The sequence below is a fragment of the Dreissena polymorpha genome, chromosome 5 (genome assembly GCF_020536995.1).
Source record: "Dreissena polymorpha isolate Duluth1 chromosome 5, UMN_Dpol_1.0, whole genome shotgun sequence".
NCBI lineage: Eukaryota > Metazoa > Mollusca > Bivalvia > Myida > Dreissenidae > Dreissena > Dreissena polymorpha.
In genome coordinates, this window is record NC_068359.1 from 33,413,620 (window position 1) to 33,427,269 (window position 13,650).

General features: G+C 34.1%; 1 protein-coding gene across 1 annotated transcript; it reads right to left on the minus strand.

Moving 5' to 3' along the window:
* Window positions 1-11,107: 11,107 nt before the first annotated feature.
* Window positions 11,108-13,458, minus strand: LOC127881290 (uncharacterized). The gene is made up of 2 exons (XM_052429042.1): window positions 13,349-13,458; window positions 11,108-12,586 (listed from the first exon to the last, which is right to left on the minus strand). Exons 1-2 carry the CDS (start codon window positions 13,412-13,414, stop codon window positions 11,258-11,260), a joined length of 1,395 nt encoding a protein of 464 aa, XP_052285002.1. The 5' UTR covers window positions 13,415-13,458; the 3' UTR covers window positions 11,108-11,257.
* Between the last annotated feature and the right edge of the window lie 192 nt (window positions 13,459-13,650).

Here is a 13,650-nt window from a genome sequence, read left to right on the forward strand (position 1 = left end):
TAATTCGTATTATATTAACACTAAAGACAGTACCTGAATTATTTTGCAGTAAGATAAATAGTTATACCAGTATTGTCAATCACAATATGCACGTCAATACCCAGCGCACAATTTTGAAATTGAAAGAGGGGCGTTATTGTGGACTTTGTAAGGACATCACCTGACTGTTATATATTATCACTGCGGTCGTCTAAGATCAACGATTTACTTCGGATTTCCGGGATATACCGAGTTTGTACGAGTATTGGTTGTTATCACTATATCATAGCGTAATATAGAATGCCGTCAAAAGTTAAGTTCTTGTAACCACTCAGTTATATCAACTACTCAAGTATATGGTATGTTTTAAACTGTTTTAACATATTTTGACAGGCAATATATAACGTAAAATAAAACACGTCATCCCTTAAATTGGTATTCGTGTTTCCTTTCTTCATTTGTCTAGCAAATATCAACCATTTTAAATAATAATAACATCTATGGTGTGCGGTGCACATATACATTTAATGCATGTGCGTACATGCTAATCAGGGACGACCTTTTCCGTTTCTATGGAATTGTTCGTTTAAATTAGGTATTTTCTGATCGAAAATCCAGTGAAGACGTACATTTTCGTCCCTGATAAGCCTGTGCGGTCTGCACATGTTAATTTGGGACGACACTTAACGAACATGAATTAAGCCAAGTTACCCCAGAACGCGGCTAATATATTCTTAAAAATACTTATAACACGTACATTATATATATTTGGGGTCCAAAACTTCAAGTGGCTGATTATGTTGGTCTTGTTTTTATATTTACAGCATTTCTTTTAAAAATAAATATTAACGCCATGTGTCTGTTAAAGACATTTCCTGTTTATGATGTGCATAATACAAAATGTATTTCAGTATATGCCACATTGAGCAAATCCAGAACGCATCAATCGTTTATCCATGTTTCAGTGCAGATGTTGACGTATTGCATTTAAATGTGTCGACTATCTGTATGGTGTTAGTGTTTTGCCTTAAATAAAGGACCCTATGAAAATGATACCATTTCGGTGTGTTGATGATACAATCGAAAAATGTAAAAGAGGATCGGGTCAATTTTGATCAAATCAAACTCGTTTTTCCCTACGAAGATCAGCAATACAAACATTTTGTAACATTTGAAAATCCCTTTCATTTTTATTGACCGTTTCAAGGCGTTGATCATCATCTGTGCAAAAAATAATAATAGTAGTGAATGGCCGCACTGTAATGGTTTATAATCAATCGTGATACATCGGCTATCTCGGATTCCTCCGTAAGATAGGCCTCGTGGCTAACGGTCGCCATATTGCCTTGTATTACTACTTTACTACCCAAAAGGTTGTCAGTCTATTGTTATGAGGCTGTATACGATGCGCGTTGAACTAGCGCCAAACTTTTTACCGAAACTTTGATATTAATAGCACTATTAACGTTCATTTGTGATGCATTTTGACCTATTATCCAAGTGATATACTTTTCCATTATTATTTAATCACCCTATCATCCAATTTTTAAGATGAAATTACGGTGTTTACAAAACCAACCAAACCGAAAGTGAAACTGGATGCATTACGTTTCGCGATGTAAACATTAAATATTTGTTCAGTTTGAGGAAGCGAATCGATAAAAGACGTTGGAATATGTATGCAATACAGACTATCATTGCCGATTGTAGCACTGGCTAAAAAATACCTTTTATGACAGGTCATGTATAGAACGTTAATCAAATAGTGACCATAAATCAGTACAAATGTCTGGGTTGTTCATTAATATAATTAATGCACGTTTCTGATCTAATTGCCTGTATCTAGTTGTAATTACCATGATATTGTTAAAATTAAAACGTTTTTTTCATAAATTAACATTACATGTTTTATTTTTATCATTTAGGGAATATATAATTGTATCATTATCATCATTAAATATTCTGAAAATGATCTAAATTATCATGATTACTTTAAAGTAGAAATTTTAAATTTTACTCATTATTTTTAATGAATTTGCACATTTGCTTGATTCAAAATAAAATGTATTAATAAGGGTTTCAGTTGTTAGTTTTAACCCATTTTTAGTTCGATTAAATTTAAAGTACTAACTACGTACATGTATGTGAAATGCTCTTGAGTTCGTTTCCTGGGCCTAGAACCAGTACTTTGGTGTCTCTTGGAGATTTCTTAAGAATGCTCTTACACTGGGGATCAAACCAGTGACCTTCAGATCATTAGGTGGACACCACATCCATTACACATCAGCGACCTTTAATTAGTAAATTACTTTAGTATTGCAGCATTATATAATGTTATGTTGCTACATATTTTTGGAAAATGATTAATGTGCAGTACTAAATAAATCTAAATGCGTACAATTTTAACTGTGTATATTGTGTGATTATTAGTTACAAATTCCCTTTTTACAGGTATACTGGATTATGAAAGACTGATAAACATAAAATTGACAACTCATCTCCCCAAGGATACTTTGTGTGGCTCATTCTCAGAACAAACCCATAGTCAGTGAGAAAACTACAGTGTAAAAATACCACTTGATTGTGACAATTATGGCTGACCAAGCAAATGTTATCATTTAAAATAAAGAAAACTTCCAGTTTTTATACCAATTATGACATTGGCCAACACAGAAAATGATTATAAGGTTGATTTTCCCAAAATTGACTGTTACAATTGGATACTGTTTTAAGCTTCACTCTACTTTGTCTGAAAATAAAAGTCCTAAATGATGTAATAGAAACATACATATTTAATTTTTAGTTTTACAAGGATATATTTATATATACATATATTATAATATCTTTTTATCGATGGTCAATCAATTTAAGTTTAACTAATATATACATACACATTTTATACATGTGTATGCTTTGATTTGTTTCTATTGAAGCCAAATTAATATCCCATTAGATAGATAGATAATATCACAGCAGTATTCCTAGTTTGTCTGCAAGTACTGCAGAAATCATGGATTATTATTTTACTGAGTCAGCCTTAATCTTTATATTATAATTTTTAAAACAGATTAAGATGTGCATTATACAATTGAGGATGCATCAAGATTAAAAAATGGTACATGTATAAATTAATAAAGAATCAATTACAATCAGAAACTGTGCATTTTTTTCAGTATTGTGTGAAAGGATTTGAAGTAATTATGTGTTTTTGAAATATGATTTATGTGAATTTGAATAAATATATAAAATTTAGTGATTTTCTCAGACAAAACTGTTAATTACATACTAAAGTATTCAGAATGTATTATTGTAATATTCATTCGAATTTTTTAGTACAAAAAGCACTTTTCCCTGGCATTTGTATTTATAGTAATTGCATATTTTATAATTCTGACAGCATTTATAAACTGTGTTCATGCAAGCATGAACCCGGTTTCATTTTTTGAGTATTTAAACAAGAGGGCCATGATGGCCCTGTATCGCTCCACTGCTGAAAAAGGCTGAAACAAATTTCTCTGCATGTGCAAATACTTAAATATAGGCCCTATTTAAGCACATGTACACTTTTGTGACCTTCTGGGCTGGGTCAAATTTAACCCCAGGGGCATAATTTGAGCAAACTTTGTAGAGGACTACTATATCTCACTACATACAAAATGTGGTAGCCCTAGGTCCTAGAGTTAAGGACAAGAATATTTTTAAAGTTTTCACAAAATAAGCAAGATATAAGCGTATATAATGTTCAATTTTGTGACATGCGGGTCAGGATCAAATTTGACCCAAAGGGCATAATTTGAACAAACTTGGTAGAGGACTATAAGATGTTACTGCATACCAAATTTGCTAGCCCTAGTCCAAATAGTTTTCGACAAGAAGATTTTTAAAGATTTCACAAAATAGGCGCTTTAAAAGCGTTTATTCAATTTTGTGACCCCCCGGGGCAGGGTCAATGTTGACCCCAGAGGCATTATTTGAACAAATTTGGTAGAGGTTTATTAGATGTCACTACATACCAGATTTGGTAGCCCTAGGCCCAATGGTTATGGACAACAAGATTTTTTAAGTTTTCACAAAATAGGCCCCATATAAGCGTATGTTCAGTTTTGTGACCCCGGGCAGGGTCAAATTTGAACAAACTTGGTAGAGAACTATAACATGTCACTACATACCAAATTTGGTAGCACTTTGTCTTATGGTTAAGGACAAGAAGAGTTTTAAAATTTTCACAAAATAGGCACTATATAAGCATATAATTGATTTTGTGGCCCCCGGGGCAGGGTCAAATTTGACCCCAGGGGCATAATTTGAACAAACTAAGAAGAGGACTGTACAATGTCACTACATACCGAATTGTGCAGCCCTCGGCCTAATGGTTATGGACAATATTTTTTTTTTAAGTTATCACAAAATAGGCATTATATAAGCATATGTTCAATTTTGTGACCCCCGGGGCAGGGTCAAATTTGACCCTAGGGATAAAATTGGAACAAATTTGGTAGAGGACTATTAGATGTCACTATATACCAAATTTGATAGCCCTAGGCCGGATTGTTATGGACAAGAAATATTTTGAAGTTTTCACAAAATAGGCCTTATATAAGCATATGTTCAATTTTGTGACCCTCGGGGCTGGGTCATACTTGACCCCAGGGGCATAATTTGAACAAACTTGGTAGAGGACTATTAGATGTCACTACATACCAAATTTGATAGCCCTAGGCCCAATGGTTATGGATGAGAAGATTTGTAAAGTTTTCACAAAATATACCCTATATAAGCATATGTTCAATTTTGTGACCCCCGGGGCAGGGTCAAATTTGACCCCAGGGGTATAATTTGAACAAATTTGGTAGAGGACTATTAGATGTCTCTACATACCAAATTTGATAGCCCTAGGCCCAATGGTTATGGACGGGAGATTTTGAAAGTTTTCACAAAATAGGCCTTATTTAAGCAAATTTTCAATTTTGTGACCCCCAGGGCAGAGTCAAATTTGACCCCAGGGGCATAATTTGAACAAACTAAGAAGAGGACTGTACAATGTCACTACATACCGAATTGTGCAGCCCTCGGCCTAATGGTTATGGACAAGATTTTTTTTTTAAGTTATCACAAAATAGGCATTATATAAGCATATGTTCAATTTTGTGACCCCCGGGGCAGGGTCAAATTTGACCCTAGGGATAAAATTTGAACAAATTTGGTAGAGGACTATTAGATGTCACTATATACCAAATTTGATAGCCCTAGGCCGAATTGTTATGGACAAGAAATTTTTTGAAGTTTTCACAAAATAGGCCTTATATAAGCATATGTTCAATTTTGTGATCCTCGGGGCTGGGTCATACTTGACCCCAGGGGCATAATTTGAACAAACTTGGTAGAGGACTATTAGATGTCACTACATACCAAATTTGATAGCCCTAGGCCCAATGGTTATGGATGAGAAGATTTGTAAAGTTTTCACAAAATATACCCTATATAAGCATATGTTCAATTTTGTGACCCCCGGGGCAGGGTCAAATTTGACCCCAGGGGTATAATTTGAACAAATTTGGTAGAGGACTATTAGATGTCTCTACATACCAAATTTGATAGCCCTAGGCCCAATGGTTATGGACGGGAGATTTTGAAAGTTTTCACAAAATAGGCCTTATTTAAGCAAATTTTCAATTTTGTGACCCCCAGGGCAGAGTCAAATTTGACCCCAGGGGCATAATTTGAACAAATTTGAAAGAGGTTCACCCCAGGAACATTCCTTAGAAATTTCATCAGAATTGGACCAGTAGTTTAGGAGAAGATGTTTAAAGGAAAAGTTTATGCATGGATGCACGAGGGACACAGGACCTTTGGCCAGTGGAGCTAAAAATCAAATTAAACATTTAGTTTTGATGTAAAATCAGTTTTAATATGCAAGTGTCTATTTCACTTATAAATTAAAACAGCATATTATTCATTATTGAAAAGATTATTCCAAGCTTGATGTCATATTTCAACTTTGCATAGTGTAGTTAATTGAACATTGTATTGAACTGTATGGGCAGCTATATTTTTTTATTTATATATGTTGTATTATACAAAATGCATTATTTCTACCACAAGTAGACCATATAAGGCCTACTGCTACTAAATAGGCACTGGTATGAATTTGACACTGTTTTTGATGCTCATACAAAACTTTAATTATTACTACACTTTAGTATATTAAATATTTTCAAGTTTTTGTTCAACATTTTTTTGCAAAAGAAAAGAGTGTCTTAATGCATTTGAAATTATACTTAAAACAAACTAAAAATGCATTTTAACATACCTTTTTCCTGGTAAAGTGTATTTGGGGTGATAAAAAATACACTTGAAGAGTATAAATGCTGGAAAAATGCAGAAAAAAATACATTTGTTTCTGTTAGAAGTGTGTCTTGTCTGCATTTTTAAGTGTATTAAATGCACATCAAATGCAGATAAATACAATGCCAATACTGTTACATGTATTGTAATGGACATAAAATGCACTTGTTCTTGTAATTAAATGCTTTAGTGAATTGAAATAACCTTTTATAACGTTTTAACAATTAATAATACCTTTTTATATAAATTTTCTTTTGAAATGTGACACTTAAATGATTTTTGCACCACTAGTAAGAGATATAATTTGTGCTCATAATGCTTTATCATTACACTATATAATATCATTTGTTGTATGAAAATTACCCGTTAAATTCATGTGAAAGCTCAAGAGATCAATAGCAGCGTGCTATACCCTGCTCCTTTTAACATGACTTGATGGTATTTAGTCCCCAATTCTACATGGCTAAGGGAAAATTAATGTGCAGATTTGACAAATAAGTCTTAACTGGGATCCAATAGGCAGACTTTCATATTACTTGTATTTAATTTAAATCATGATCTGAATTGCTCTTTGGCAAGTCTTTGTTGGTCACAGTATTCAACTGAATTTTGTTCACTTTGTAGTGATTATATTTTCTATATTTATCAGACAACATCTTTCTTCAAAAGTTTAACATGATTGCTTGGTTAATTTAGAAACAAGATCAATGCATCATAACATAAAATGAAAAAATGTGTAATAGTAAAAATGGCAGCAAAAAAGCACTAGATTATCTGCCTTAAATCTGAGACGATATGTTGATGTATTGGAATTTCTCATAAATAATGTGTTCCATAGTTGTATAATTGTAAAGTCACATGCATGAGTGGTGTCAATGTCACAATACCAATTAAAGCCTATAATTTACTCAAACAATTTGAAGTTTGATGTGTGTTTTTTTCAAGATCTGTTATATATAATTATATATACATGTATATATATATATTGTTGAAAAGTTAACATGCAATAAGTTTACTGTAATTAAGTGACAAATAGTTTTACTGGTTTGGTTGGATGCATATATGCAGATATATCATGGTTTGTGCAGAGGACAGTAGCAAAAACAAGAGCTGTCTCCGTAGGATGACATACGCCCCCGATAAACGCTTTAATAGAAGTTATGAGCATTTTTCAAAACCTAAACGCCAACCCTAAGTTCATGGTCAAAGGGGTCAAAATTTGTGTGTGTATGGGAAGGCCTTGTCCATATACATGTACACATGCATACCAAATATGAATGTTACATCTGAAGCGACATAGAAGTTATGAGCATTTTTTCGAAACCTAAATGCAAAGTGTGACGGATAGACAGACGGACAATGCGATCACTATATGCCCTCCTTTGGGGGCATAAAATGTGTTTCACATTGTTTTGGTACATTAGTAATGTAGTTAAAAGAACAGAATCATCAATTATAAAGTTATTGATTATAAAGTGTTGCTGGCATATTTGATGCATTCATCTAGCTATAAGAAGGTCCCTGTTTTATCCCCACTGGCAATGAGTGAGGGTTCTCAAAATCTTTAAACAATATGAATAACTACATATAGGGTCGAGAGCCTTGTTGATATGGGGGCTAAACACCTGAAGTCAAAGTGACGCAGGTTAAAGGCCGAGACCGAATAAATAAACCAGAGGCCGCATGAGCCTGCTATACTTTGAACAAGTATTGTTTCTTCTCAGAAAACTGGCTTAAGTGTCTTACTAAGCTTTAGACTTTGAGTTTCAGTGCAATCAATCTTAAATAAAATGGTCAAATTAAATAATAATTTGTAAAAAATAAACATTCTGCACAAATTCAATTATTTAGTTTACCTGTGTGCATGAATCATTTCAGTCTTGATGGTTAGTGAACTATGTCAAAAGCACCATATCTATGAAACACTTGTATTTTGAATATTGCAATGTTCCACAGAAATGATGCTGATGATAATTCTACACGATAATGAATTATTAGATATATTATTAAATTCCATTTCCACCAACAATTCGTTTATTCCACTACCAGTTCACATGCTTCATACACAGTTGAAAATAACACTATTTCACTCAACAACCGTGACACATGTACTCAATTTTTCAACTTTTCGCAATTAAAATTGTCTTCTACTGTTATTGTTGTTGTTGTACTTTTGAAAGTAGTTCGAAAGATGGCGACCATTAACCCAGAGATTGATTTATGAAATAAATCGTCTGCTGATCCAGAGTGGGTTTATAATATCGCATTGATGAACATCATCCATACGAGTCGAATGATTATATGCAGTTGTTTGCATTTTTATAAATACACTGGTGAAAGATATGACCAATCGCATCATACAGTTCTCATCAGTTGACATATAGAGTGACATTCTGCAAGGAGTTTGGTCGATTCTATTTGACACGATAATGTTCAACCCATGTCCTCAAAATATTCAATCCGTGATCTTTTCCAATGATAAGTGATGCCAAGCATACAATAATGCGCAATTAATTAATGTAACACGTGCATGATACATCCAGATTAACACATACTTAGTTCTCGGAAAGTAGGTTTTCAACCCAACATCAATATTGTGATCATTGATTTTTTTTTTTGGAATGTTTAATCACTTCAACCCATAAAAAACAGTGATCGATTCCTTACCCCATATGTGTGTGTTTCATCTTTTTGTGGGTTTTGCATTGTTGGAGACTATTGTAATTGTCATTGGACTTTGATTGAATTATACTTACACGAACGCATGTCTGTTCTTATATATATATGAAAACAAACACCATCAGCAGAGAATCATTTGCATCAACAATTATTAGACAGAACTTCTCCATATAGTTATAACTGCGTAGTACATTGAAATACTCAAACTTAAGAAACATAATCAGGTGAGGAATTCTTTTCCGGTAGTCTTTTATTTCAGATTATGTCCTATTGCCTATACATATGAAGAAAATGTATACGCTATTTAGGTTATCATTCTAAAGAAAAAACTGTCAAAGCCTTGGAACATTTTATGAAAAGCATAACAACATAAAAAAAACGGCACGATAATTACCTTTTAGTGAATGTAAATTACCTTTTAGTGAATGTAAACGATTGACAACATGGAACTATTTAAATATATACACATTCACCAACATGATTAATTTCGGTTCACCTCTGGGGACAGCGTTAAAACGTAAAAATAAAAATGGGCTATTTTGTTTGCTATATGAAGCCTGTTAAAAGGCATAGCAATCCTCACATAAAAAAAAATTCATTATGAATTTGAATGCGGAAAGCCGTGTTCAAAATCTTCAGATCTTTATCATTAGACCACATCGATTATTGTTGACAGTGAATATTTATATAAGAGTTGCATTCTTGGCAGGCACACTTTAACTCATCTAAAACTTAAAATAGCCCCCACCATGATATCACTTTAAAACTGTGTTAATACGTTTATTTGCAATCTGTGTTGTACTGTAGTAAACGGCTGTTTGTGTATTACTGGAATAAAACATTAAGTTCTAGAGAAGAAGTTGAGACCGTAACAACTATGCACTGAGAAGTAACCTAATCATCCTAAGTGTATTGTATTATATTGTATTGTATTATTGTATTGTGATACATCATGGCTCAGTATATTAATATTAACAATTACCTTAATATTGTGCCCACCAGTAAGTCAAATTTGACCAGATCCCGATTTACTCATACACAATAACTACAAAACGTCTCGTCTGCACAATATGAGCCGTGTCATGCGAAAAAGGAGCAAATGCCATATACTGCACGTGTTGCTCCAGACCCGCCTGCGCAATTGCGTATTCTGGGCACTAGCTACGCTGTCCGCTCTAGAGTCACGCTATGTTTTTCGGTCTCATTAGCGGACAGTGTAGCTCCTGATAACACTGCTCAAATGTTTAGGCTGATCTGAAGCTACACTCGCCGCATGTTGCATAAGACACAATTTCGAATGACCCATATTTGTATTAAAGACATCGACACAATTCGAAAGGCATGAATCGAAGGATGTTCAATACTCACAATAGACAACGAGAACAATATTGTTTCCATGCAGCTTTAACAACACGAACACAGCTATAAGAATAATATAACTTATATGTTCAACAGTAATACTCATGAAATTGTAATCATTTTTAAAACAAAAGCCAGGTACAAGTATAATCAAAAAAATTATCTTAAAATTTAAATCAGTCTGACGGACAAGGTTATACAGAGCATAACATTAAAGGGGCCTTTTCACGTTTTGGTAAATTGACAAAATTAAAATAATTTTTTTCAGATTCGCAAATGTTCGTTGCAGTTATGGTATTTGTGAGGATACAGTAATACTGAACAATTAACATACTCTTAAATATATATTATTTGCATCTTTTGACGATTTAAAAACCTGAAAATTATAAAGCGTTGCAACGTGAAACGATTTAATAATTTCGAGAGTTACTTTTATAAAGTATAAATACACTACTCATTCTAGAAGCACGGATGTCCGAGTGGTCTAAGCGATAGCATTTTACTCCAGGGGTCAGTGGTTCGAGCCCCGTTGAGGGTTGCTGTTTTTCTTTCTTTAATGTTATTCCTGTTGTTTATTTACTGGAGCTTTTAGAGCCAATGTTTACATTTATCAATATAAGGTATTTAAAGACAAACTTCAATACATGCAAAAATCTGTGAAAAAAAAACCTCTAGAGAACATAGTTAAATAGTATCGATGAAATGTTCACAAATATACGTTAAACTTATAAGTAAAAACAAAACAAACGAATGCATCCCTCTTTTATAGCGACATACAGATTAAACGGCTTCCACATCAACCGTATGCTCATTGGGTTACAATGCAAACATAAACGTTGGTGTTTCAAGTAAGTAACAGTTGCAAGTAAAAAGGTTATTGCTCAATGTTATCGTTTTACGACAACATACTTTGATAAAAATCAGGTAGATTATTTTCTCGTCTCCCTTCCATAATCATCCTATGTCTAACCTCCTTCCTAATATCCGCCGAACGTGTTATTGCTGCCTGTACAATAACATCCGTCTCTTCATCCATGCCGAGTGTGATTCTGTTCATGCATATCAGCACCAGCATCTCCATCTCTATTTTTCTCCCGCTGTACCATCGTAGTGGTTCAGTGTGAGCGATAAGGGCTCGTCGTATCTGCGGTAGTCTCAATATCATTATTGGTCCTTCTTCTATCATATCATTAATAGTAGCTATCCAAGAAAGCTTCTGCTCATGCTCCAGAGCACAGGCTGCCATCAGATTGCGCTCTGGAATCATGTAATAGGGCAGCTCTTTCGTATCTATAGCAACTCTTAGAGCATATAATCCTTCATGCAGCCAGTGTAACAGACTTCTTTCATGTAACAATGACTGCGGGTTATTTTCTGCTATCCATAATACAATGTTTTTCACTGTAAACGATGTAACCTCTTTCTTGCGTGGTTTTAATACATCTTGTTTCACCATTTTTAATAAAACGTATACTTTCACCATGGTGTCGGTAAGATTGTTAACCAGCACGTTTTCTCCGGCGTTGAAACATAGTCTCCATTCAACATGTTCATAATCACTGCCTTTCAATCCAACAGGAGTAACGACTGCTCCAACGGAAACAACCTCCTGAACAATGTCAGGTGTTGGCCAGTTTCGAGGTCTTGCAGCCCATCTTGTTAGGATGCTAGGACAGTACAAATGTAGTGCATGTACTATATCTGTGTGCAATGCTCCACCATAAAATGTACTAGGCGTTGACGGTCCAGCACGCTCGTGTGTTTCCTGTCCTTCCGTAGGTTTAATGTTCAAACACTCATTAACATATAAGTCACTACTCAAGAATGTTCGACCATATCCATCATCGCACAAGGCATTGTCAACACGTTTGGGAATGGTTGTACCGTATCTCTGTAGTAGCAATATATAATGTCCGGGGTAACTTATACGACTGCATGCTCTCAATATGGTTGTCTCCTTAAGAATGTTACTTGAATCAACACCCTCTTCTATACAAATTAAATTATTATTAACACAAATAATGTCTCTATCACTCTCCAGGTAGCAGGTCAGACCCTCAGCCTTGCTTCCCGTAGTGATCCACGTTGCACTTCCACCTGACAGTGCAGTCAACAGCCTATCATGTACCTTGTAGGCTTCACTCCGTGCCTGTCGGATGTGAGGCCCATAGCCCAGCCAATCCATCAAAGTACATGTCTCTTTAGCGGCATGTTCATATTGAAGCTGAAATGTGTCGCTATTAAATATATGCGAAGTGATATGAAGCGAACACTATGGTACTCCCTCATTCTATTGTAATACATAAGATAAATATAACAATAAAATAACTGCAAGTCTTGACAAGTAGTGTTTTTTTTGTAACGAGCCTAATATATGAGAACACGATAGGAGTGTACCTGCTTCTCTATCTTACAGACATGCCCACATTTATAAAGAACAACATAACATATAATCGCTTACGATGCTTTATTTGTATGGGGGGATGAATATGTAGTACTTGTATGTCTTTTTATGCATTAATTACATTGTAATGAGCACTCGATCTTCATATATTTTCGTTGTTTGAATTGCTTGTCGTGCCTTAAATATAATACATCTTGATAGTAAAGGGGTTTTATTGTTGAATTTGATTCGGTATTATCGAATATGACCTCAATCTTGGTCACAACCAATACAACGTACCTCCAAACATTGACTGATATAAACGCCCACTTACCTGATATACATAAATATAAGAGAGACCATCGTATCAACTATCAAGTAAATATTAGCGCATGAGTATATTAATAAAATATTAATGAATTTATAAGTATGTGGAATAGAGGTTATCCAATGTCCGCACAAGGATTTGAATATATTGACAATTTATGATGAAATAAACGAACTAGTCCTAAGAGCTATATATTAAATAAAAATCTGTGTTTATATATCGAAACAATTAATTATTGTTAATGGAAACAAACTAAACTCGACGTACCAGCTTACCAGAGCGTGACGGCTGGACAAACTGAATTGGGACTTCTCCAGTTGCATTACGTCTGTTGCCTCCATCAGCCATTTAAACAGGACTGCAGTTAGATACGAGACACAGTAGAACATATTAGTGATACCGATACGTGTTATGCAAAATAATGTGACGCAAATGCAGTTGCTTTACATGAAATATATATTACAAATACGATAATACATTTATTAACATGTTCGCAGTTTGATCAATTTACACTATTGAAAAGCCAGATTTTCAAATTGTCGTTGTAGTTATTTGTTTACAAGGAATAGTAATACTT